Source organism: Salmo salar, chromosome ssa27 (assembly GCF_905237065.1).
Source record: "Salmo salar chromosome ssa27, Ssal_v3.1, whole genome shotgun sequence".
Lineage (NCBI taxonomy): Eukaryota > Metazoa > Chordata > Actinopteri > Salmoniformes > Salmonidae > Salmo > Salmo salar.
The window spans coordinates 22,239,926-22,267,500 of record NC_059468.1 but is presented as its reverse complement, the minus strand read 5'-3'; the positions used below and the strand labels follow the sequence as shown (position 1 = coordinate 22,267,500).

General features: G+C 44.3%; 1 protein-coding gene across 1 annotated transcript; it reads left to right on the top strand.

The window, feature by feature from the left end:
- Positions 1-22,573: 22,573 nt before the first annotated feature.
- LOC106588701 (iroquois-class homeodomain protein irx-4-A) lies at positions 22,574-27,026 on the top strand. The gene is made up of 6 exons (XM_014177964.2): positions 22,574-23,490; positions 23,729-23,977; positions 24,210-24,319; positions 24,639-24,801; positions 25,100-25,268; positions 25,752-27,026. The coding sequence occupies exons 1-6, from the start codon at positions 23,434-23,436 to the stop codon at positions 26,345-26,347; spliced, it is 1,344 nt and encodes a 447-aa protein (XP_014033439.2). The 5' UTR covers positions 22,574-23,433; the 3' UTR covers positions 26,348-27,026.
- The last annotated feature ends 549 nt before the right edge of the window (positions 27,027-27,575 follow it).

Sequence of the window (27,575 nt, the reverse complement as noted above, 5' to 3'; positions counted from 1 at the left end):
CAGTGCTGTTATACTATATAATACTCATAGAGCCTGCTTATGATACCAATAATAATCCTAAATGAATTTCATACTGGAACAGAAAACGGCCCTAAGAAAGAGGAATATAATAGATAGTTCACATATTACTTACTATGTGTTACGGTAACATCCAAAGTGACGTACAGTACTTTTGTTGTATGTGGTCACTGCTGCAATTGAAGCCAAAACGTTGGCCTTGCTAGCACCTTGTTCTTACCATAAACAGAACAGGAAAACGCCTAGACAGATCCATTCCATACGTGGATCAGACAATGACTGTCTTTAGGGAAAGATAAATAGTCTCTTTCAGACATGATTACACTGAATATATGTATGTACAGCGCATTCGGAAAGTATTCAGATCCCTTGACTTTTTCCACATTTTGTTACGTTACAGTCTTATTCTAAAATGGATCAAATAAAAAGAAATCCTCATCAATCTACACACACTAACCCATAATGTCAAAGCAAAAACGTTTTTTTAGAAATGTTTGCAAATGTATAAAAAAAAAATATAAAAAATACCTTATTTACATAGGTATTAAGACCCTTTGCTATGAGACTCGGAATTGAGCTCATGTGCATCCTGTTTCCATTGATCATCCTTGAGATGTTTCTACAACTGGATTGGAGTCCACCTGTGGTAAATTCAATTGTTTGGACATGATTTTGAAATGCACACACCTGTCTATATAAGGTCCCACAGTTGACAGTATATGTCAGAGCAAAAACCAAATAAGAGGTCAAAGGAATTGTCCGTAGAGCTCTGAGGCAGAATAGTGCCGAGGCACAGATCTGGGGAAGGGTACCAAAACATTTCTGCAGCATTGAAGGTACCCAAGAACACAGAGGCCTCCATCGTCTTCCAGAAGGACAACCATCTCTGCAGCACTACACCAATCAGGCCTTTATAGTAGAGTGGCCACACTGAAGCCACTCCTTAGTAAAAGGCACATGACAGGCCGCTTGGAGTTGGTGGGAGAATGGTGGTGGCAGCATCATGCTGTGGGGATATTTTTCAGCAGCAGGGAATGGGAGACATGTCAGGAACGAGGGAAAGATGAACGGAGCAAAGTACAGAGAAATCATTGATGAAAACCTGCTCCAGAGCGCTCAGGACCTCAGACTGGGATGACGGTTCAACTTCCAACAGGACAACGACCCTAAGCACACAGCCAAGTCTCTGAATGTCCTTGAGTGGTCCAGCCAGAGCTCGGACTTGAACCCGATCGAACATCTCTGGAGAGGCCTGAAAATATCTGTGCAGCAACGCTCCCTATCGAACCTGACAGAGCTTGAGAGGATCTGCAGAGAAGAATGGAAGAAACTCCCCATATACAGGTGTGCCAAGCTTGTAGCGTCATACTCAAGAAGACTCAAGGCTGTAACAGCTGCCAAAGGTGCTTCAACAAAGTACTGAGTAAAGGGTCTGAAAACTTATGTAAATGTAATATTTCAGTTTTTATTTTATTTTATACATTTGCAAACATTTCCAAAAATCTGTTTTTGCTTGTCATTATGGGGTATTATGTGTACATTGATGAGGAAAACATTTTTTAAATTCCATTTTGGAATAAGGCTGTAACGTAACAAAATGTGGGAAAAGTCAAGGAGTCTGAATACTTTCCAAATGCACTGTATATGTTGACAAGTGATTCAGAGTTAAACCTCACCTCTCCCGTATCTCCTGACCTCTGATCTAGAACTATTCTACATCATTTAACCAACCAGCTCTCACGTTCCTCCATGTTTTCTCAAATGTCAAATTTTGAAGTTGTTCCAAACGTCAAATTTTGAAGTGTTTAAGGTTAAGTTTATGCATTAACTCTGAATTTTGAAGGTTAAGGTTAAGGTCAGGCATTAACTACAAATTCTTAAGGTTAGGCATTAACTCTGAATGGTTAAGGTAAGGGTTAAGGTTTGGGATAGGCTTAAAACAAAAATTTAAAAAACAGTTTTCTATTGCTGGATTTGAACTTGAAACCTTTGGAGTCAGAAGTTTATGGCTATCCACCATCCCCATTCACAGCATCCTAGCAAAACCCAAACCTTCTTGAAGGTAACAGTGCTCACTATTGCCCCTAGTGGCCGGTTTCCAAGTAATCTCCAGACATCCTCAGACATGGATGGACGTTGAATACTGACTTGTATCATGGGTGGCCTGGCTGCATTTAACACTTCTTTCTACAGGCTCCCAGTGCACACATTAGGTAAATCAATAACCATTCTTTAATCATAGCAGGGATATGACACACGCACACACACACACACACACACACACACACACACACACACACAGTATCCCAGAGATCAGTGTGAATGGGGGGTAATGTAATATTAATAGACAGGAGGTTATGAATCCCCCTATCCGCTCCAGTCATCTACCCACAGGCTTCAAACTGCTGCTAGAAGAGGTTTAGTCACACACACACACACACACACACACACACACACACACACACACACACACACACACACACACACACACACACACACACACACACACACACACACACACACACACACTTCAGCTGTCCTTCTGCTAACGCTTAAATATTTCACTCATCTCTCACTCTCTCTCTCTCTCTCTGTCTCGCTCTCTTTCTCTCTCTCTCCCTCTCCTCCCTCGCTCCTCCTCATGGGTGAGGGAAATAGATTAGCCTAAACTGATTTGTGTGAACTAATACAATATTCTCCTCCATCAGTCTTCCCCTTTCATCCTTCTATCCCTCCTTTCTTCCTCCATCTCCAATCCTGTGATGTGAGGAGAAGCCTGAATAAACGGCCGTCTATAGGACTGTCACTTTCACTGTGGACATCCTTTACATTCCACTACAGTCAACCACACAATCTGAAACACTACTGGATATACCACAGAAACAATATCAGATATTCAGTGAAACAATAAGAATGACTCCTCGATTTGCTGTAAGATCCTTGTGCTTGAGATAGACTTATCATGACGAGTCTATCATTTTTAGACAATTGCTTGTCCTCATCTAGAATATTACAATGGGTGGTAATTAACAAAAAAACTATACAAAAAATGAAATTCAAACAAAGTATTCATTACTGTATATAATTAGCATTTTACCATGTCATTTCTATAACACCAGGTAAAAATCAGACTTCAAGATTAGCTGAGGCCCAAATACTGCAGAGAATCATCTACCTGTAAAGCAAATATTCTGTAAACCGATGTCGTCCCCTGCCTTTCCCCCTGTGTTTCTTAAATCAATGGCCACATCCAGGACATGATCATGTCCTGCCCTATACCCCTGGTTACCTCAGGAGGAGAGAGAGGAGAAGGGATTCTTTCCTTTTGACTGGCAGCCCTCTGGAGAGAGAGAGAGAGAGAGAGTGAGAGAGAGACAGAGAGAGAGAGAGAGCGAGAGAGAGACTGACCTTGTGTTTGTTAGATTGAGAAGGGGGGATGAGATGGATAGAGAGAGAGAGGAGTCTGAGAAGGAGAGAGAGAGGGAGTCCTGTCTTCAATCAGATCAGTAAAGAGAGAGTCAGTCCCCATCTGAGCCCCAGATGAGGCGCAGGCGAGACATAGCGAGATGACACGAGACTAGGCTAGGAGAGGCTGGAGCGTAGCAGTGGGAGTTATTATATTATACTCACCTCTCTATCTCTTTCACTCTTTCTCTCTCTATTTCTCTGTCTCTCTCTTTCGCTCTCTGTCTCTATAGAGATACGTATTCAAGGGAAACCAGTCAGATTTGGCCCCTTTCCGCAGTGAAGCGTAAACAAATCGATTTTAATGCGTATTTATTTATGATGGAGCGACACACACACACAGACAGACACACATACACACTCAAATACATATGCACACACACAGATACAAATGCACACACACATAATCAGAAAGAACATTTGGGCACACACTAAGAGATTCTTCTGAAATGAGATATCTTTATATAATATGAAGTTTACATTCTTAGTGGTTCAATTATTTTGGGGTGATAAATTTATTGCCCTCACATTTTCCAGTTCGTAAATTGAATCTGATGTCAGTGATATTGCATCAGTAGCCAAATTAAAGTAAATTAAAACTCTAACATAATTAGACAAGTATTGGATCAAGAACAGGATGTGATGTCATACAGGAATGGGAGGGATTATGTGTCCAGGGTCCAATGACATGGCAGGATAATCCCTCCCTATCACATGTCACATAAAATGTATTATATGGCGTGCGTGCGTACGTGCGTTTCTGTATCACGATGGTGGTCCCATGTCTCCAACCCTTCCTGTGAACTAAGACGAATGTGTCTTTTACCCTCACACTCCACAGCTAAACTAAAGAGATTAGTTATAGCAGTGCATTTGGAGGCTACCTAGCTATCCCTGTATTGAACGTTTGGCCATCTGGTTCTCTGTGTTATAACACACTAGGATCTGATTTGAAAGCCCACAACCAAGAGTATCATTATAATATACTAACTTCACCTTACAGTCACTTTTAATGAATTTATCTGTTGGCCAAATATTACTGTTGTAGATCAATGTTGTCAATATGGACTACCGTTCAAAAGTTTGGGGTCACTTAGAAATGTCATTAAAAAATATATATATATATATATGTTTTTGTCCATTTAAATAACATCAAATTGATCAGAATACACTGTAGACCATGTTAGAACACGTACAACACTGTGTACTACTCCCTTTTAGGCGGAGGTCCTCTGTCCAGTGTCTGTGTTCTTTTGCCCATCTTAATCTATTATTTTTATTGGTCAGCCTGAGATATGGCTTTTTCCTTGCAACTCTGCCTAGAAGACCAGCATCCCAGAGTCGCCTCTTCACTGTTGACATTGAGACTGGTGTTTTGTGGGTACTATTTAATGAAGCTGCCAGTTGAGGACTTGTGAGGCGTCTGTTTCTCAAACTAGACACTCAAATGTACTTGTCCTCTTGCTCAGTTGTGCACCGGGGCCTCCCACTCCTCTTTCTATTCTGGTTAGAGACAGTTTGCTCTGTTCTGTGAAGGGAGTAGTACACAGTGTTGTGCGAGATCTTCAGTTCCTTGGCAATTTCTCACGTGGAATAGCCTTCATTTCTCAGAACAAGAATAGACTGACGAGTTTCAGAAGAAAGTTATTTGTTTCTGGCCATTTTGAGCTTGTAATCGAACCCACAAAGTCTGATGCTCCAGATACTCAACTAGTCTAAAGAAGACCAGTTTTATTGGTTCTCTAATGAGCCCAACAGTTTTCAGCTGTGCTAACATAATTGCAAAGGGTTTTCTAATGATCTATTAGCCTTTTAAAATGCTAAACTTGGATTAGCTAACACAACGTGCCATTGGAACACAGGAGTGATGGTTTGCCGATAATGGGCCTCTGTACTCCTATGTAGATATTCCATACAAAATCTGCCGTTTCCAGCTACAATAGACATTTACAACATTAGCATTGTCTACACTGCATTCCTGATCAATTTGAGGTTATTTTAATGGACATAAAAATTGCTTTTATTTCAAAAACAGGGACATTTGTAAGTGACCCCAAACTTTTGAACGGAAGTGTACATTTTCAAGCAAGCAAGTGATCGTATGTAGACTCAAAACACTGATTGGGTGAAAAGGGAAAGATTCCAAAACCTTGAAGTGCTACCCTCAACTCTGTACTCATTGCACTACCTGACGAAGACCATGCTGCCGAAACACTTCAGAGTTTTTAAATCTTAGTTACATTAAAAATGCCATAAAAATAAAGCATTTTAATTATGTGAAGATTAACTATGTGCCTTGGTCCTCCTGGGTTTTTTCTTCTGTCTGTCCCCATCTTGACATAAAGGAGCAGTAAGTGATTTGGAATATCTACAGATAGGTATCCCTAGATCTGGGTTGGGCTGGGTGGAAGGTAGGTCTGGTTAAACTAGGGTTTAGAAAGCTAAGCACAGCCAGGTAGAGGGGCTCTCCCTTCCAAAAATCTGCACAGGGCGCTGCTTGTCCCGGTGTGATTTCGGGACATTTTTCAGAATCCGTCTTAAAACTGATTAAAGGAAAATACAGCTCTAATCCACAGGTGCGTCTGGGGTCACAACGCACACACACACACACACACACACACACACACACACACACACACACACACACACACACACACACACACACACACACACACACACACACACACACACACACACACACACACACACAAACACTGAACACACACACATCTCTGTAGGCCATGTGTAACCTAATTCTGTTGTGTTTCCTTCAGCAGCGAGGCCCAGTGGAGTCCAGGAGAGGTTAAGGCAACACAGTGAAAACACACAGGGGAGGTGTGCAGCCTGAAACCAGACACATGCACAATCGCACACACACACACACACACACACTGTTTTAATTAAGTAAGAGAGAGAGAGTTAGCTCGGTGAGTGTGTGTGCATGTGCGTGTGTGTGTGGTTGTTTTAGTGAAACAGTATTCCTTCAGGTTAGTTAGTTAACCCTGTGTTAGGAGAGAATCACTGTTACAAAGCAGACATGACCCCATCTGTTGGTCTATAGTCTCCTCAGCGGCACAAGAGATCATAGGTTGAGGTTATGAACTTTTAGGAAGAATAAAACATTTGTAGAGATTTTTTAATGAAGTTAAAGGAAACGCCACTATTAACACATCATTTTCCAGTACATATTGGGTAATTACTACAGGAAATAAGTTTTACCTTACATTTTACTCATTTCAAATTATTCCTGGGGGCCGGCCAATCACAGTGCACAAATAATGTTTATAGAATATTCATAGAAAAACTATATTTTTCAGAATATTTTAATAAGAGATGAGAGTAAGAATAATACAGTAGGAGAATAATGTGTATGATTGATGCCCCTGGTGTAGCTGGTTGAAATCAGACGGTGGTCCACTCTCTCCAGATCAGTGATATAAGGAAGCTTTCTGAGCCACAGACACACAAGGACGGGAGTGACACAAGCACTACCACTAAATTATTTAACTGGTTTAAATGGCATCCAGGAGGGGAGCAGAGAGGAGGAGGTGAGGTGGGGGAGAGGGGATATAAGAGATTTTCTCTATGAGGCCAAGAGACAACATTTTAAAGTTTCATTAAATTAAAGACACAATCTATAATTTCAACAGCCTGACCCTGTTTGGTAAACTGAGGGATGGTGCTGAGGAAATTAATATACAAAATTAGTAATTGGTATAAAATCATAAATTGAAATGACCATTGAACAGCAAATTACAGATTGTGACTTTAATGAAGTCATCAGGTTAAGAAACCTATGTTTGTGCATGAGTCACAGTGAGTGACAGAGCCCTGCTAAAACCAGAGATGTGTCAGTCTCCCCATCAACCTGTAAACCTGACTCAATACTGCCCTCTTTCTGTGGACATGGGAAACACACTCTGCTTTAATCACAGCGACCGCATCCTTTTCTAATCTGAAAATAATAGCAACACATGCAACACAAAAAAAGGCATGAAATGTACATGAGTCACCTTACTACTTAATCAATATATGCATAAAAAATATATTAAAAAGAACTACACTGCATGCTCATAGTGGAAATGGCTGCACTCACTATACTGTAAGTCACACTGGATAAGCCTCTGCAAAGTGGTATATATTAATATGACACACTTTCAAACAGTGAAGGGATGTAGATAATGAGTCTGTGAACCGTGTTGCAACTGTGGTCCTGACTAGGTAATGAGTGTGTGAAATAGCCACGCTGTGCTGCTCTGTCTCCAGGGCTGCCATGTTACAGAGTGGAAGGACTGCTTCTCCCCTTGACAGGTGTGGAGAGTACATGACAGCACCTCGAAACACCTCAGGAGTTACCAGACACACGCACACACACACACACACGCACACACACACACACACACACACACACACACACACACACACACACACACACACACACACACACACACACACACACACACACACACACACACACACACACTACACACATTACCTTGAAACACCTCAGGAGTTACCACACACACACCCACACGCGACACAAAGCGCCTTGAAACACCTCAGGAGTTTCTCTCCTTATTTTTCTCACATCAATTTATTTGACAGTGCTTAGGAAGGTGGAAGGAGACAGTGTATTTCCTACTGGTGAAGGATGAACAAGTTTGTCCAAACCTGTCACTTCCTGCCCTGACTGAGGTAGATATACTGCAACTGTTAGAACAAGAGCAAAAAGGCTCATTCTATTGGAGTGGATTACATCATCTCTGTTATTCTTTACTTACTTATATCTAACTCATATTTATCTGCAGTTTAATTAAGCCGGCAAGTGAGGAAAGATAGAGCGAGAGAGAGGAGGGGAGACAGGAGGAGAGGAGAGGAGATAGAGATAGAAAGAGAGGAGGGGAGAGGAGAGAGAGAAAGAGAGGAGGGGAGAGGGGAGGAGAGGAGAGGAGAGAAAGAGAGGGGAGGAGAGGAGAGAGAGAAAGAGAGGAGGGGAGACGGGAGGAGAGGAGGAGAGGAGGGGAGAGGAGAGAGAGAAAGAGAAAGAGAGGAGGGGAGAGGAGAGGAGAGGAGAGGAGAGAGGAGAGGAGAGGAGAGGAGAGGAGAGGAGAGGAGAGGAGAGGAGAGGAGAGGAGAGGAGAGGAGAGGAGAGGAGAGGAGAGGAGAGGAGAGGGAAAGAGTGCAGAGAGAAAGGTAGGAAACATAGGGAGAGAGATACAGAGGGCATACAGAGAGAGCAGTCATTGAAGTGAGAACAGGATGGAAGCAAGCCAAGCCCTCAAGGCTGGCCTCATATACTGCCAACTCTCAGACAGATAGATAGACTGCTGTGGGGACTGTTAAACACTGTTAAAGACAATGTTTTTAGCCACTCGAACAATCTGTCACAATGCACCTTCTCTATTCCTCAGAACTCTCTTAAGTGGTATTTCACACTGGCATTAAGCTAAAATGGGATGATAAGGACAACATCAGCCCAACCTTTCTCATAGTAATTTGGGAGACTGTATGTTTCCTCTATTAGTTAGTTCCCAAATGGTGGTAGTGGCATTCCTTTGGGAATTGGCTGAAGACTGGTTCCTGGTGAGAGGATGACATGTTCTGTCCTCAAAACTGACCTGCACTCTTCAAAAAATACCTTAATACTTGCTAAAGCACTATATAGGGAAAAGTATACACAGAGTTATATAGGGAAAAGTATATACAGGGTTATATAGGGAAAAGTATATAATGGGTTATATAGGGGAAAGTACATACAGTGTTATTTAAGGAAAAGTATATACAGGGTTATATAGGGAAAAGTATATCATGGGTTATATAGGGAAAAGTAAATACAGTGTTATATAAGGAAATGTATATACAGGGTTTTATAGGGAAAAGTATATACAGGGTTATATAGGGAAAGGTATATACAGAGTTATATAGGGAAAAGTATATACAGGGTTATATAGGAAAAAGTATATACAGGGTTATATAGGGAAAAGTATATACAGGTGTAACGGTTGTTCAAAGGAGTTTACCAAGGTGCAGCGTGGTAAGTGTTCATCATGATATTTATTTTTACTCAGAACACTTAAACAAAATAATAAACAATGGTAAACGACCGTCACGTCTTGCAGGCTTACCGAGCAGTACAAAAATAAGATCCCACAACTCAAGGAGGGAAAAAGGGCTGCCTAAGTATGGTTCCCAATCAGAGACAACGAATGGCAGCTGCCTCTGATTGGAAACCATATCTGACCAAAACATAGAAATATAAAACATAGAATGCCCACCCCACACCCTGACCTAACAAAATAGAGAAATAAACCGTCTCTCTCAGGTCAGGGCGTGACAGTACCCCCCCCCCCCAAAGGTGCGGACTCCCGGCCGCAAACCTGAACCTATAGGGGAGGGTCCGGGTGGGCATCTATACTTGGCGGCGGCTCTGGTTCGGGGCGTAGCCCCCACACCACCTGCTGATCCCCCCCGCTTCTGTGTCGCCGGAGGAACCAGACCGTGGATCATCGCCGGAGGCTCTGAACTGCTGACCGCCGCTGAAGACTCTGGGCTGCAGACCGCCGCTGAAGACTCTGGGCTGCAGACCGCCGCTGAAGACTCTGGGCTGCAGACCGTCGTTGAAGACTCTGGGCTGCAGACCGTCGCTGAAGACTCTGGGCTGCAGACCGTCTCAGGAGGTTCCAGGCTGCAGGCCGTCTCAGGAGGTTCGGGCCTGCAGGCCGTCTCAGGAGGTTCCAGGCTGCAGGCCATCTCAGGAGGCTCCGGACTGGGGAGCGTCGCTGGAGGCTTCGGACTGGGGAGCGTCGCTGGAGGCTCCATACTGGGGAGCATCGCTGGAGGCTCCGGACTGGGGAGCGTCGCTGGAGGCTCCGGACTGGGGAGCGTTGCTGGAGGCTCCGGACTGGGGAGCGTCGCTGAAGGCTCCGGACTGGAGAGCGTCGCTGTAGGTTCCGGACTGGGGACCGTCTCTGTAGGCTCCGTGCCATGGATCATCACTACAGGTTCCGCGCCATGGATCATCACTGGAGGCTTTGTGCCATGGATCATCACTGGAGGCTCCGGGCCATGGATTATCACTGGAGGCTCCGGGCCATGGATTATCACTGGAGGCTTCGTGCCATGGATCATCTCTACAGGCTCCGGGCCATGGATCATCCCTATAGGCTTCGTGCTATGGATCATCCCTACAGGCTCCGGGCCATGGATCATCACTGGAGGCTTCGTGCCATGGATCATCCCTACAGGCTCCGGGCCATAGATCATCACTGGAGGCTTCGTGCCATGGATCATCACTGGAGGCTCTGGACCATGAATTATCACTGGAGGCTTCGTGCCATGGATCATCACTACAGGCTCCGAGCCATAGATCATCACTGGAGGCTTTGTGCCATGTACCATCACTGGAGGCTTCGGACCATAGATCATCCCTGGAGGCTTCCTACGTGGAGCTGGAACCGGTCTCACCGGACTGGGGAGACTCACAGGAGACTGGGTGCGCAGAGCAGGCACAGGGTATACTGGGCCGTGGAGGCGCACTGGAGGTCTGGAGCTTAGGGCTGGCACACCCCGTCCTGGCTGGATGTTTATTTTAGCCCAGCAAGGGCAGAGCGGTGGCACAGGACGAACTGGTTTGTGCTGGTGAATGGGGGGGTACCGTGCGTAGAGCTGGCGCAGGATAACCTGGTCCGAAGAGACGCATTGGAGACCAGGAACGCTGAGCCAGCACACTTCTTCCTGGATGACTGCCAACTCTAGCACGGCAACTGTGGGAAGCTTGCACCGAGCGTACCGGGTTGTAGCTGCGCACTGGCGACACAATGCGTATCCCCGCATAACACGGTGCTTGCTCGGTCACTCGCTCCCCACGGTAAGCACGGGGAGTTGGCTTAGGTCTCAACCCCGACTTCGCCAATCTCCCCGTGTGCCCCCCCCTCCACACACAATTTTTGGGGGGCGCTGCCTCTCGGGCTTCCGTTGTTGCCGTGTTTGTTCCTCATAGTATTGCCGTTCCGCTTTCGCTGCCTCTATCTCATCTTGCGGACGGCGATACTCCCAAGGCCTTGTCCAGGGCCCTGCCCCATCCAGGATTTCCTCCCAGGTCCAGTCCTCCTGACCATGCTGCTTGGTCCTTTGGTGGTGGGATCTTCTGTAACGGTTGTCCAAAGGAGTAGACCAAGGTGCAGCGTGGTAAGTGTTCATCTTGATATTTATTTTTACTCAGAACACTTAAACAAAATATTAAACAATGGTAAACGACCGTCACGTCTTGCAGGCTTACCGAGCAGTACAAAAATAAGATCCCACAACTCAAGGAGGGAAAAAGGGCTGCCTAAGTATGGTTCCCAATCAGAGACAACGAATGGCAGCTGCCTCTGATTGGGAACCATACTTAGGCAGCTTTTTCCCACCTGTGTTTTGTGGGTAGTTGTTTTCTGTTTTGTATTCGTTACTCGACGGAACTGTTGGCTTTTCGTTTTGTTTCTTTGGCTCTAGTGTTTCATTGTTTAATAAATATCATGAACACGTACCATGCTGCACTTTGGTCCCCTTCGTCCAACGACGGCCGTAACAACAGGGTTATATAGGGAAAGGTATATACAGGATTAATTGTAAGTCGCTCTGGATAAGAGCATCTGCTAAATGACGTAAATGTAAATGTAAAGGTATATACAGGGTTATATAGGGAAATGTATATACAGGGTTATATAGGGAAAAGTATATACAGGGTTATATAGGGAAAGGTATATACAGGGTTATATGGGGAAAAGTATATACAGGGTTATATAGGGAAAAGTGTATACAGAGTTATATAGGGAAAAGTATATACAGGATTATATAGGGAAAAGTATATACAGGGTTATATAGGGAACGGAGGCAGTAAATGCCCCAACTATCTATAGTGTTCTAAGTTGTATCGGTATCAATGCTCTCAGCTTGAATTGAGCTTCATTGGGTCTTTGGTATTCTACCATTGGCTCTTTGGTGTGTTTAAATCCCTATTAAAGAGATTATGGGGGGATTTGTCTTTGATACCCCTGTCCTGCTGCTCTTTTCTGTCCTGGCTTCCCCCTCTCTCTCTTTTCAAACCTGGCATCCCCCTCTCTCTGTTTTCATTACTGGCTTCCCCCTCTCTCTCTTTTCAAACCTGGCATCCCCCTCTCTCTGTTTTCATTACTGGCTTCCCCCTCTCTCTCTTTTCAAACCTGGCATCCCCCTCTCTGTGTTTTCATTCCTGGCATCCCCCTCTCTCTCTTTTCTGTCCTGGCATCTCCCTCTCTCTCTTTTCTGTCCTGGCATCCCCCTCTCACTCTTTTCTGTCCTGGCATCCCCCTCTCTCTCTTTTCTGTCCTGGCATCCCCCTCTCTCTCTTTTCTGTCCTGGCATCCCCCTCTCACTCTTTTCTGTCCTGGCATCCCCCTCTCACTCTTTTCTGTCCTGGCATCCCCCTCTCACTCTTTTCTGTCCTGGCATCTCCCTCTCACTCTTTTCTGTCCTGGCATCTCCCTCCCTCTCTCTCTTTTCTGTCCTGACATCCCCCTCTCTCTATTTTCTGTCCTGGCATCTTCCTCTCTCTCTTTTCAATCCTGGCATCCCACCTCTCTGTTTCTGAGGAAGAGGAGGAGATGATGATGACGGAGGAGGGTAAAGGTGAGGGATGCTCTATTTACAGCCAACATCGGACAATTGGTGCCTCCTCCATGCCCCTCCCCCCATCACCACTCACAGTTTCACACACATATCTGCCTGTGATATCCACATGTCTCAGGACCTCTGGTCATCTGAATAGATTAGTTAAAGGCCACCAGTGGATGAGAGAGGACTAGGCCCCACAGCCTGGGCCTCGTGTACAGACCTATCCCCTTTAGAGGCACCATGTGGGGGGCTAACTCCCTGCCGCTCCCTCCTGCTCCCCTGATCCCTCCTCACCATGCTGAGATAATCAGGCTTATGTAAAGACAACGTTGCTCTTTTGACAGTCATCAGCCCTTCAGTGATCCAATCAACCCAAATCATCCATTGTTCTCCCTCAAAATAGCTCCAATCCTCTGTCTGTGTGTGTGTGTATGTGTGTGTGAGAGAGAGAGAGAGAGAGAGAGAGAGAGAGAGAGAGAGAGAGAGAGGGATCCTCTTTGTGCTGTCAATCAAAGCTGGCATTCTTCCTCCTGTTGCCATGAGCCAGGGGTTATAGGTCGTGAAAACAGTGAGAGTGAGCTGACTGAGGGAGAATAGAGTCAGCTGACTGAGGGAGAATTGAGGGGTTTCACAGTGGCAGCCACATTCGAGGGGCAACACAGGGGGTAAATGTAGACAAGTTAGAAGTCTATAGGCCTGCTGAGAGGGGCAGGAGAGAGATGGAGAGAGTGGGAGAGGGGCAGGAGAGAGAGATGGAGAGAGAGGGAGAGGGGCAGGAGAGAGAGATGGAGAGAGAGGGAGAGGGGCAGGAGAGAGAGATGGAGAGAGTGGGAGAGGGGTAGGAGAGAGAGATGGAGAGAGAGGGAGAGGGGTAGGAGAGAGAGATGAGAGAGGGGGAGAGGGGCAGGAGAGAGAGATGGAGAGAGAGGGAGAGGGGCAGGAGAGAGAGATGGAGAGAGTGGGAGAGGGGCAGGAGAGAGAGATGGAGAGAGTGGTAGAGGGGTAGGAGAGAGATGGAGAGAGTGGAAGAGGGGCAGGAGAGAGATGGAGAGAGTGGGAGAGGGGCAGGAGAGAGAGATGGAGAGAGAGGGAGAGGGGTAGGAGAGAGAGATGAGAGAGGGGAGAGGGGCAGGAGAGAGATGGAGAGAGTGGGAGAGGGGCAGGGGCAGGGGAGAGAGATGGAGAGAGAGGGAGAGGGGCAGGGGAGAGACACGGAGAGAGAGGGAGAGGGGCAGGAGAGAGATGGAGAGAGTGGGAGAGGGGCAGGGGAGAGAGATGGAGAGAGTGGGAGAGGGGCAGGGGAGAGAGATGGAGAGAGGGAGAGGGGCAGGGGAGGATAACAAGAAAGAGAAAGACAGAGAAGCGCAAGGAGACAGAGAAGGAGGGCCAGGTAAAAATAAAGATTGCAAAAGAGAAAGGCAGGAGGAAAATGGAGGGAGGGAGAGAAAGCGAGAGAGGAGCAGGTGAAGAGAAAGAGAAAGACAGGGACAATGCTAGATTAATAGAGATAAAGAGAGGTTGAGGGAAAGGCCGTATTTGATAACCAAACAGGCTTAGGAGAGTTTGACCCTGAGGTCCCTGGGAAAGAAACCTGGCACATTGTCTAACTTTCAGGGGAGAAAGGATATAGTATAGCTTACATTGAAGTTAAAGATTATGCACAGTGCAACTTGACTATAATGCCCCCCTTCTGATATGCAAAATATCAGTGTCAATCAGTTAGACGCTGAAGCTCTGAAAAAAGTAAATGTACCAATGCTTCAATTCCTTGTAGGACAAGGAAGTATGATCTCACTATACACGCTTACACTTTTTTCATTCATTGATCATTTTCTCCCAAATGAAAGCAAAGAAAGAACTACATTATCAGCAGAGGATATGTAGGACATTCAAACTACCAGAGAATAAACAGGACACTGGGTTAAATCCACTGTTGTGATGTTATCAAAATAATATATTCATGTAGCCAATGTAGGCTTGTAAGTAAATGTTTGTCCATGGTGAGATATCATAGAGAACGACCCGCATTCATTCTTCCATAGAGATGATCTGTATTAAAACTATTAACATTAGAACTAGGTGGACAAAAGAGCTGACCAGAGTCTCCCAACAAAACTCATGTAAAATTCATGTAATTCAACAGCCATGCTATGTAATAACAGTTTACTAAGTGCTGCTTATAGCTGAACTCTATTCTATTCTCTCTTCTTGTTTGGTGTTTTATTGTCACGTTGCAGCTGTGGAAGACTGTTGAGGTTCCGATCTCCAAACATCGTCAGGACCCTGAAGTTGTAGAATTGAACATAGAGCGAAAATAGACATAACAAAACAGTGAATAGGACTGAAGTAATAAATCGCCTCTCTTTTTCTCTCGTCTATTCAGTGTGGTAATCTGAGGGAAAATGTATGAAAAAGAGATTACGTCGTTGAGTTCATGGTTGAGTGTTCGCATCGCTGGGTCTATTCAGACATTTTACTACAGTGTTTATCCTCCTATAGTGTCTTATAGCAGAGCTGCTTAACTACAGAATTAGAAAGAATAGAACACCCATTCACGTTCCCCATTCAAAATTCACATCTCTCAGTTCCGTGCCTCTCTCAATGTTCAACATGTCTTACAATGGAATACAAACCCTGTGGTTTTTAGAGCTGTGTCCTTTCGACACATTCTAACGCTATATGCATAGCTTACAAATGTGTCAAGACTGAAAGTGGAGATATACACTGGGTCTTTGTTTGCTAAAGCAACAGCACAATCTTCAGATGGACCTCTGTGGGTAGCAATGAATCTCATCCGTCCTCATTCCTCATCTATCATTAGATTACAGTTATAGACACACACACACAGACACACACACACACACACACACACACACACACACACACACACACACACACACACACACACACACACACACACACACACACACACACACACACACACACACACACACACACACAGGAGAGAGAGAGAGAGAGAGAGAGACTGTAATGTGAACCCTAAATCATCTAAGTTAATAGAGCCTAATGGACAGAAACTCTGTCCAACTTGTGTCTCTGTGCCGTCCTCCCTCACTCTTAGATCTCATAAACAGTTGGCAGGGATCCCCACTGTCATAAATGCACACACACACACACACACACACACACACACACACACACACACACACACACACACACACACACACACACACACACACACACACACACACACACACACACACACACACACACACACACACACACACACACAGTTGGCAGATATCTGGTTTCCCACTGTCACAGATGCTTAGATTTTTGTCCATCCGTGATCAGATAGGACTGGAAATAGAACACCACCAAAGTCCCACAGGAAAAATCTCCCAGCATTACAGCTCTTCTTACTCTACATGGAGAGCTCTTTAAATATGCACTTAATGGACTGCTGTCCCTCCCAACCCCAGAGACAAACCCCACACTGACTGGTAGATGGCCGTGTTAGGCACTAGATTACCATGGAGCTTGCAGGCTGTCATTCACTTAGTCAATGTTGTAGTTCCTTACATGTCCAGAGGATGGCGCCTGACTCCAGAGAGTGTAGTAGAGAGAACTAGTAGAAAAGAAAATACTCCTATTCACTTCAAACTGCTCACTGGTGTTACTTAAAGGTTAAGAGTGGAACATACTAGTAAAGGATAAAGAGAAATATAGAAATAGGATTAGAAATGAGTAAGAAAAAGAAAGAGAGCAACAGAAACACACACACACACGCACATACACACACGCGCACACACACACACACACACACACACACACACACACACACACACACACACACACACACACACACACACACACACACACACACACACACACAGGGTTTACCCAGTGTAAATGGTGGAGGAGCAGCAGATTAAAGTGTTTTTATTATTATTATTAATTTATTTTTATTGGCCCATCCACCACATTTTGGTTTTTACAGCTTATTTGTTACATATACATTTCACACACATTACTTTTATGCACAGTGGTCACATAACAAAGATGTGGTTTTTTTAGATACACATTACAATTTGGATATATAGTGCTCAGACATCTCCAGTATACATTATATATAGTGTTTACAGTAATAACTATTACCGATCATTATATATAGTGTTTTCAGTAATAACTATTACCGATCATTATATATAGTGTTTTCAGTAATAACTATTACCGATCATGAGCTTTTAATCCCACTCCTCAACTTCTCTCAGCCCATCCCACCTATCTCCGTAGACCACCCCCTTTTGATTTCCATGCGCTATATATTTTTCAACTGTGCTGTGATGTCTTACATTAATTTTGAACCTTTATAATCACATAGTATACACAGATTGCAAGTAAAAGATGAATATTTTTTACAATAATATTTGTATATTGTTGATTGATTGACTATGTCTTTCCACATCGCCCAACACTGCTAATTGTAAGGTTCATTTTAAATGTATGTTGTGATTTTTTTAACCATTCCTGAACCTGTGACCAGGTTCAATACCAGAATAAATAATGTAATGATTCTGTCTCTTCGCAGCAAAATCTACAGAGGTGAGATTGTTGTATGCCCCATATATATAACATTCTGTTGGTGGCAAGAATGTTGTTTCATACTTTTCATTGAAAAACTCAAAGTATTGAATCAAGTGTTGTTTTGTGTATCAGTTCATACACTATTTGCCATGGAATCGTTACACTGAAAATCTCTTCCCAGGTTTAAGTGTTAGCAGCAGTATGATGGTCTGTATTGGTCCCTGGGGACATAGGGGTGAAGGGGTGAATAATGTATAGCATGGAGAGGAGAGGAGAGGACGAAAGGGAGAGGAGGAGATGGAGAGAAGGAGAAGGTAATGAAGCAGAAGTAATGCAGAGGAATACAACTAGTCTCTCAGGGATCAGAAAGCATACCCACTTTAAACAGCTCTCTCTATACCTCTCTCTATTCATCTACCTCTCTATCTCCCTTTTTCTTTATCTATCTACCTCTCTAGCTACCTTTCTTTCTCCATCTTACTAATTCTCCTATCTCTCTTCAATCTCTGTCTCTCTGTCCTGTCTCTGTCTGTCTGTCTGTCTGTCTGTCTGTCTGTCTGTCTGTCTGTCTGTCTGTCTGTCTGTCTGTCTGTCTGTCTGTCTGTCTGTCTGTCTGTCTGTCTGTCTGTCTGTCTGTCTGTCTGTCTGTCTGTCTGTCTGTCTGTCTGTCTGTCTGTCTGTCTGTCTGTCTGTCTCTCTCTCTCTCTCTCTCTCTCTCTCTCTCTCTCTCTCTCTCTCTCTCTCTCTCTCTCTTCCCTCTGCTCCACTCTCCCTCCTGCTTTCTGTCTTTTTTTTCCTCTCTTCACATCCCTCTAGTATTTCTTCTGTTGTCATCTCTACACTTATCCTTGGATGGAATGTGATATAAGGCCTCTTTCGCCAATCTCTTTATCGACCCGATCTCTCTGTCACACACACACACACACACACACACACACACACACACACACACACACACACACACACACACACACACACACACACACACACACACACACACACACTTTTACTGCCTGGTTGACCTCTGAGAGAGACCACTCAACTCAGTCCCTTCTGACCCTCTCCAGACAAACTACAAGACCAGGAGATGGAGGGAAGAGGAGAGAGATATGGGAGAGAGGAGAGGAAAAAGGGGAGGGGGTAGAGGGTAAAGGAGAGATAGAGGAAGAGGGGGGCAAAGAGGAAAGAGAAAGCCGAAAAAAGTGTGGGAGAAGAGTGAACAGGGCAATGGGTAAAGGAAAGAGCTATATGAAGAAGGGAGCACAGGGGAGAAAGTGAAGATGAGAGGTAGTGGGGAGAGAGAAGAGAGAGAAAGAGATGAGAGAGGAACAGGAGAGAGATAAAAAGGACTCAGGTTTCCCCAACATCAGTCCCACTGCACCTAAAGTGATGATGTTCCAACAACAAGCCCCATCATCATTCTGTAACCACTATGTCCCGGGGGAGAACCCTTCTGTGCTCCAGTGCTTGATTGACATTCCATTTGTCCCATGAAAGGTGACTGTCTCAACCTCTACAAATAGAAATGTGTCCATATTTCTATATTCCTGCTCTGGCTTTAGACGCTATTCACACAAACACACGTCACTCCAATCGAATGACAGTGTTTAACTTCTGACACTGAACGGGATTATGTTATTTCTTTCTGTGCATCACAAGGTTTCCTTTTTCTAATGAAATGACAAAAGCAATGTTATTCTCTATGGAACAACACGGAATACTTCTATCATGCTCTTGAGTTCCACTTCCTCATGGTTTTGTGACTTTTCAAAAGATGCGTCCGTAATAAATGTCATTATTCCCTACTTGAATATTCTATTCCATATTTTTATATGAATATATGGTATACTTCTACATCTATATTGCATACTTTTATAGGTATCTGAGAATACACTGCATCTGTCAGACCGTGATTATCGTAATGTTCCCTTCACATCAATCATTCATTCATAATGCACCGACTCAACAGTAAACACACACACACTCTATTTTCTCCCGTCTGCATACGTCAACTATAATACCGCGGGAGGGGCGTGGAGTTAATGTGAGCGAGGGAAAGGCATCACAGTAGGTGCCCACACACACACACACACACACACACGCGCACGCACGCACGCACGCACGCACGCACGCACGCACGCACACACACACACACACACACACACACACACACACACACACACACACACACACACACACACACAGGGTAATATGAGAGAAGAAAGCATCACGGTAGATAAATGCAGAAAGGGGGAAAACTCCAATCACAACTTCCTTCAATCACTGTACAGTACGGCAAGGCACATTTGAATATTTCCTACCTGAAAGTATGAATACTATACAATTTTAATCACCATTTAACATGTAGATGCTTTTTGTGTCTCTCAGGTTTGGCTTTTCAGCATAAAAGATTGGGAGAAGAGGTACAGCTGGTAATGTCTTTGGCAGAGAGGAGAAAAACATGGTTTAAATGTCTCTGATGAAGAATCACTTAAAGAACAATGAGACAGAGAGAGAGAGATGGCCGGCGACTGTGGAGAAAAAGAGAGAGTGAGAGAGAGAGCGAGAAAGAGAGTGCATAGAAATTCTTTATGAAGGTGTTTTAGTTAAGTAGAGCGATGGAGGAAAGTTTAGTTCACCTCTAAGAACATTTGATCTGCTCTCATCCTCCTCTTGTATGATGGAACAAAATTATATATTACAGTAGAACAGAACAGAATGCAATGCAATACTATACAATAGAACAAAATAGAATACAATTGAATATTAGGAATCTACTCAATGGATTATCTAAATTCTCTACTTAATTTCTACTCCCTAACTCGCTTCATTCTAAGGGGGTGGGGGGTGAGAAGAGGAGGAAAGGAGAGGAGGAGAAAAAAGAAATAGCCAACCCACTGTCCTTCATTACCACAGCACAAGGTTCTCTCTCTCTCTCTTGCTCTCTCTCTCCCTTTCTCTTTTTCTCTCTGAGGAAGAGGAGTATAACAAACCTATACCGTTGTAAACTTGAATTAACCTAACCCACAATCTACCATACTGTAACACACACTGTAATGTCCTAAACAGAATACTTCCATACTATACTTTCACATTAGCCAGGCTATCAGAAGGTGTTCTCATACCCCTAATAAGGGCCCTCAAGAGAAGCCCTAAAGAGGGGAAGGAGTCAGTGAACTAAGCCTACGGTATAAATCCACTGACCCTTCTCATCAATGATGCAGAATAAGAGAACAGAAACATGATTACCCTTTTAGCTGCTACGAGAGAGGGGGAGAGAATGAGAGAGGAGGGAGAGAGCAGGGGAGAGAATGAGAGAGGAGGGAGAGAGCAGGGGAGAGAATGAGAGAGGAGGGAGAGATGAGAGAGGAGGGAGAGAGCAGGGGGAGATGAGAGAGGAGGGAGAGAGCAGGGGAGAGATGAGAGAGCAGGAGAAAGGAGGGATAGAGGGGGAGAGAATGAGAGAGGAGGGAGAGATGAGAGAGGAGGGAGAGAGCAGGGGAGGGATGAGAGAGCAGGAGAAAGGAGGGAGAGAGGGGGAGAGAATGAGAGAGGAGGGAGAGAGCAGGGGGGAGATGAGAGAGGAGGGAGAGAGCAGGGGAGAGATGAGAGAGCAGGAGAAAGGAGGAATAGAGGGGAGAGAATGAGAGAGGAGGGAGAGATGAGAGAGGAGGGAGAGAGCAGGGGAGAGATGAGAGAGCAGGAGAAAGGAGGGATAGAGGGGGAGAGAATGAGAGGAGGAAGAGGGGGAGAGAAGGAGAGAGGAGGGAGACGGGGAGAGAATGAGGAGGGAGAGGGGGAGAGAATGAGAGAGGAGGGTGGGGGGATAATGAGAGAGGAGGAAGAGAGCAGGAGAGAGATGAGAGAGGGGGGAGAGAGTAAGACAGAGAGAGTTGAGAGAGCAAGAGAGGGGGAGAGAATGAGAGAGGAGGGAGAGGGGGAGAATGAGAGAGGAGGAAGAGAGCAGGAGAGAGATGAGAGAGGGGGGAGAGAGAGATGAGGTACTCATCATCATTAATGCTTTAGATTAGTAATGACACATACAGTTACAGTATTGTTATATCAGTAATATCTCATGTCAAGTGTTTTTATTAAGGATGACGTGTTTGGATAGTCTCTGGGGAGAGATGACATTGATCTGATAAGAATTACTCTGATAGGGTGATTCTTACACACACACACACACACACACACACACACACACACACACACACACACACACACACACACACACACACACACACACACACACACACACACACACACACACAGCTTATTAGGATATAATTACAATTTGACCTTTAGTAATTAAAAAACAGGTAAACAATAATGTATAATACAGCTAAATCACAATATGAATAGCATTTCCTCTTCCAGGGCAACTTTGAATTTATCATCATCACAGCCACTGAGTTGGAAATGATGCCCTCTCAAGATAAGAGACGTGCTTATTGTTTGATTAATTCATTCAGACCTGGCTATTATAATCTCCTCTCCACTATAACAGCTTGATCAGGAGTCAGGAGGTAATTTCATTGAGGTGACATGTTATCTAAACTACAGGAATAAAAAGCTATTATGCTAATATCATCTCATAGTCATCAATCATCCGCGATAGAGCTTTCACATCATTCCTTGTTCCACCTCTGATGTAGTGTGTGTGTGTGTGTGTGTGTGTTCGTGTGTGTGTGTGTGTGTGTGTGTGTGTGTGTGTGTGTGTGTGTGTGTGTGTGTGTGTGTGTGTGTGTGTGTGTGTGTGTGTGTGTGTGTGTGTGTGTGTGTGTGTGTGTGTGTGTGTGTGTGTGTGTGTGTGTGTGTCGGAGGGAGGGAGGGAGCGACTTGAACACATCCTCATTATATTTACCGGGACCCCGGGGCGGTGTGTGTGCTCGTGTGGAAACAAAAATCTTCAAGCGAGCAGGTCTGTCGTAAATAACGGGAAGGAATCTATGGTTTTAGACAGTTTGGAGAAACTGCCCAGAGTTATATAGTTGTATTTTCTTTCCTGTCTTGTAGTTCAACGAAAGCAGACTTTGATACGTTTATTCTTCAAGATAATTTGGAGGAATTTAGGCCTATACCTTCGTTTTTGTTTTCTTAATGAAAGCAGGCTTTTCTAACTCAGTGATGCATTTTGACCACTTTTAATTCATTTAATATATTGTGCTAAATCGAAAGTCCTGAACTAAATATGCGTTAGTGAAGGAGATGACCAGTAGTTGTGCACGCGGGAGTCCATGTGACGTCAGAGAGACAGGCGAGTTAAAAGCAGAGAGCGCATCAGGAGAGGCATGGTTGGTTTGTGGATCATAGATCACAACATCCCTGCCTCTGTGGACTGCAAATAATGTGTTTCACCAGACTGACTGGACGGTAAACATATTCATTCATTCAGCGCGTCATCAACCGTCAACCGACTTGGACACCTGAGCCATCCCCAAAAAAACATCCCAAGGGAGAATTGCTCTATAGCTGATATTTCTCTAATACCTCAAAAGAAGAGCCGAAGAACAGCTGAAGCAGACTGTTCATTACAAACCAAATCTTGGGTGCCGGCACTTTACCCGCAGTGGAAAGCAGTGTGTCTTGGTGTTGATTTGATTTAGTCAAAGTTACCTTTACGCGCAGATCTAGCACACGTGTAACTTACCCAGATTCCACCTTCGGAACCGACCTTAGATCAGCCGCTACTTGATCCTGATGCATTGATGAGTGACAGTTGGACATTGTGCTCGTGCTTGATCCTTTAAAGTTTGCCGACATTCACTGATGTTTGATATCATGGCTTACCCGCAGCTAGGATACCCCTACTCACCTACACACCAGGTAATGCGTCTTTCACTAAATTAGAAGAAACTTGAAAGAAATTGTGGTGAAGGAAAACATTGTTTGTTTCTGTACTTTATAAGCTAGTGTCTCCGGTTTTGCAGATATATCATATAGCCTACGTTTTGTTTGTTTTACGAAATGACTGTAATTTATTGGGAGCCTTTTTCGTTTTGCTCTCATGTATTGCGTATTGTCTATATTTTTCCTAAATAATGTTTTCTTGTTTTCGCGCCAGTTCCTCATGAGCACGAGCTCTTTGGCCAACTGCTTCGAGCCTGGCGGAAGGTCTCTCCTGGACTCAGGTGTGACGCATCCCTCTCCCCAGCCTCTTCGGTGCCCAGTGTACGAGAGCAGGCTGCTCGGCTCCCCGGGCCAGGAGATACCAACCCCGGCTATAGGTCTGGGTGTGTATGGAGCTGGCTATGGAAAGAGCCAAGGGTACTATGGCACCTGCGGAGGCGACGCAACAGCTCTATATGCCAGGGTAGGTAGGCTTTTTTTCTATATTGACTTTTTTTTCTTCTTTTTTTCTTTCTTTTCACCTAATTGGTCATGTCAGCGAAAATAAAAAGGACAAACCTTTGTCCAATTCGTGCGCACTGGACTGATCCATATCTGTGGTGAGCAAAGTAGACTAAACAAAACATAATTTACTCCATTTTTGAAAGGTTTTGTCAAGTTATGTCAATGAAAGTTTTTTGATTTCATATCTGCAGGGGACCTTGGAGTCCAAAGATGGAGCGTCTGCACATGTGGGGGCCTCTCAAACCCCTGCATACTATCCATATGATTACGCGTTTGGGCAGTATCCATATGACCGATATGGGTATGTCTACTAAACATGTTATCTGTTTCTAAATAACTTGTAATTCTTGTAAACATCAAAATATGATCTAAATATGAGAAATAGGAATAAGGCATGTGTAATTGATGCATAACATAGTTCCATTTGCACACACATATCTCTTGAACATATAATATGTCAAACACCAAGTACAAGGAGGAAAAAATACAATATTTGAAAACAAAGCTCCAGCACATCTTAGAACCATTAAACATAATGTGAAAAATGCAATATTTGGAAGAGTTTCTCAGTCAAATTCACCCCTATTCTGACACCACTCCCCTCACCTCCCTTCTCCCAGGTATGGGTCATCAGTGGACAGTGCCGCAGCACGGAGGAAGAACGCTACCAGGGAGACCACCAGCACTCTGAAGGCCTGGCTGCAGGAGCACCAGAAGAACCCGTATCCCACCAAGGGAGAGAAGATCATGCTGGCCATCATCACCAAGATGACACTTACACAGGTAACAACTGGCTCAGTGTTTGAGGACGAATATGTTAGGTGGAGCTCTTCTGAACTTATCATGTGTTACAGTACATCCACGATCGAGGAGCACTAGGCACTGGTTAATCACAGAAGAAGATTACATCCCACAGAAATGTGTCTTCTGCTTTATCCTAAAGCCTCCTAAAGACCTAAATACACATACATACGATGTCCCTGGAGCAGGTTTAGGGGTTAAGTGCCTTGCTCAGGGCCACAACAGTAGGTTTGGGAATGATCAAATATGTAATGATTTATTCATATGTTTGTTCATTCAGGTGTCCACGTGGTTTGCCAATGCACGGCGGAGGTTGAAGAAGGAGAACAAAGTCACATGGTCACCACGAGCCAATAAAAGCTCTGATGAGAGGGGCTGTGAAGATGACAGTGATGGTGTGGAGGGATCGCAAGAGGAGGAGCCAATCAAACGTGAGATAGAGGTTGATGGTGAGTGCATGTGTACCATAGATTTATATCATTGACTAGACGAACTCATTAACATGCGACCCGCTCTCACAGTCAACTCAGAATTAGATGTTCATCCATGTTTCTCAAACTTGAAATTTGGAAGTTGTTCCAAACGTCAAATTTCGAAGTGTTTATGGTTAAGTTCAGGTATTAACTCCAAATTCTTAAGGTGAGGCATTAACTCTGAATGGTTAAGGTAAGGGTTAAGGTTTGGGATAGGCTATCACTGGATTCAAACTTGCAACCTTTGGAATCAGAGGCAGATTCTAAGTGTTTCCACTAGTGGATGGTTTCCACGTCATCTCCCGACGTCTTCAGACATGGATGGACGTCGAATACTGACTGGTATCACGAGTGACCTGGCTGTTAAAATGGCTTCCCATTAATTTATATGGAAGTTGTTTTCCATCCGTCCTGTGAAATATGTGATTGTTAAAACATCTATGTATTTTTTGGTTGTAGACTCTGTAACGGGGAGGTGTGTGGACCTAAAACAGAGTGACCTGGAGGACTTTGATCTGCTGGAGTCAGATGGTTCTGACTGCGACCCTAAACACCGGTTTCACACCAAAGACACCCCAGTACACACACCACCGGACCACCGCCACCACCCCAAAGACCCTTCCAACAGCCCACTCACACATACCCCAGACACACTCCGACACGGGAATGAACGATTGCCACAGTCAGCAGATTGCCTCAAAAACACACCAGACCACGACAGAACAACCAACTCATTCTACACTCAACGGGACCTGCGAAGTACAGAGAGCAGCAAACCTAACATCTGGTCCATTGCACAAACTGCTACTGTCCAACCTGAGTTCCCTCCATGCATGCACACAGCCACCCCAAGCGAGTCCCTCTCCCCAGGGGGGTATCTGACTGAAGTACCCCACCTGAAGGTGAGGGCGGCTGAGCAGCAGGACTCGCCAGTGGCTACTCTGAGAGATTGGGTGGACGGGGTCTTCCACGACCCGCTGTTCAGACAGAGTTCCTTTAAACCTGTGCTGTCCAAGTCAGCCATGGACAGGGTGTGGATTGGGTTAAATGGATAGGCGATGGAAGGCAGAACTCTGTTGAACATATTACCTCGTCTTTGCAGCATGTATAGACTTCATTAGAGAGGCATACAGAGACTGCTATCCTCACACCATTTGAATTAACTCAACCTGAGCAGAAGGCTATCTGAACTCCTTATGATACTACATGCTTCCATGCCTTTTTTTGTTTTAGAAAAATGTCAATACATTAATGCACATAAACGTCAGTATAATGACAAACATCAGAACAATGACGTTTTGCATAAGTATCAAATTCAGACTACTTTCACTTTAAATGCGTTTTTAAATGAGTGGGAAAAAGAGGGATTCAATCCCTTTGAACACTAAGAAAAGCAAAGTAGTAGCCTACCCATTCTCCCAGTAAAATGATCCCCCACATTCAACAGATTACAAAGTTCTGGATTGTTGAATCACTAAAACACACTGATAATATGTTGTTTTATGATCTGGGAAGTGGGGACACAGAGTATCCTAGTGGCTTACACCGTTTCCAGACCTGTTATAATAACCTGAAGCATGACAGCACAATGTTTCCTCATAAACCAAGTAGTGCATAATATACAGTATGTTTTGCTTATGATCACATCTGATAGACATATTTCACACTTCTTGCACTAAAGTCCGATTGCAGTTGTTGAGTCACGGAAATAAACAATTGTTTTTTTTTGCAGAATGATGTTCTCTGTTGAGTGTGATTTCTCCTTGCGTTCGCTCTCCATGGTGCTGAAACGGAGTGCGTTGTTGACCAGCCTATAGCCTACGTTTTGCAAATGCAACTATCTTACATTTGTTATTAAGGCAAAATTGAAAGGATTAGCTTTTATGGGTGCCTTGTGTTCGCTCTCCATGGTGCTGAAATTGTGTCGCGTAAACCAACATCTACTAAATCACATGCGCATGTATCATAGCCTAGTAATGACATTAAACATATATATGTGTATATAATAATAATAACCATATTATTACCTATTATATTTCTAGGTTTATTCTACATTTTGTATTGAACTTTCAATTTCCTCCAAGACTAAATATTTTGCACATATATATCCTCAATTAATGCACCTTGGAGTGCGAGAGAGAGTGGAGGATATTTTCTCCCTCATTTATGTGTGTGTGTGTGTGTAAAAGGCGGCAAGCTGGGCATCGTTGAGCCGTGACTAATTCCAACACAGAGGACAGGGCTGCTAAATTGTTAAATCGATGCCACTTCCACAGCGGGCCC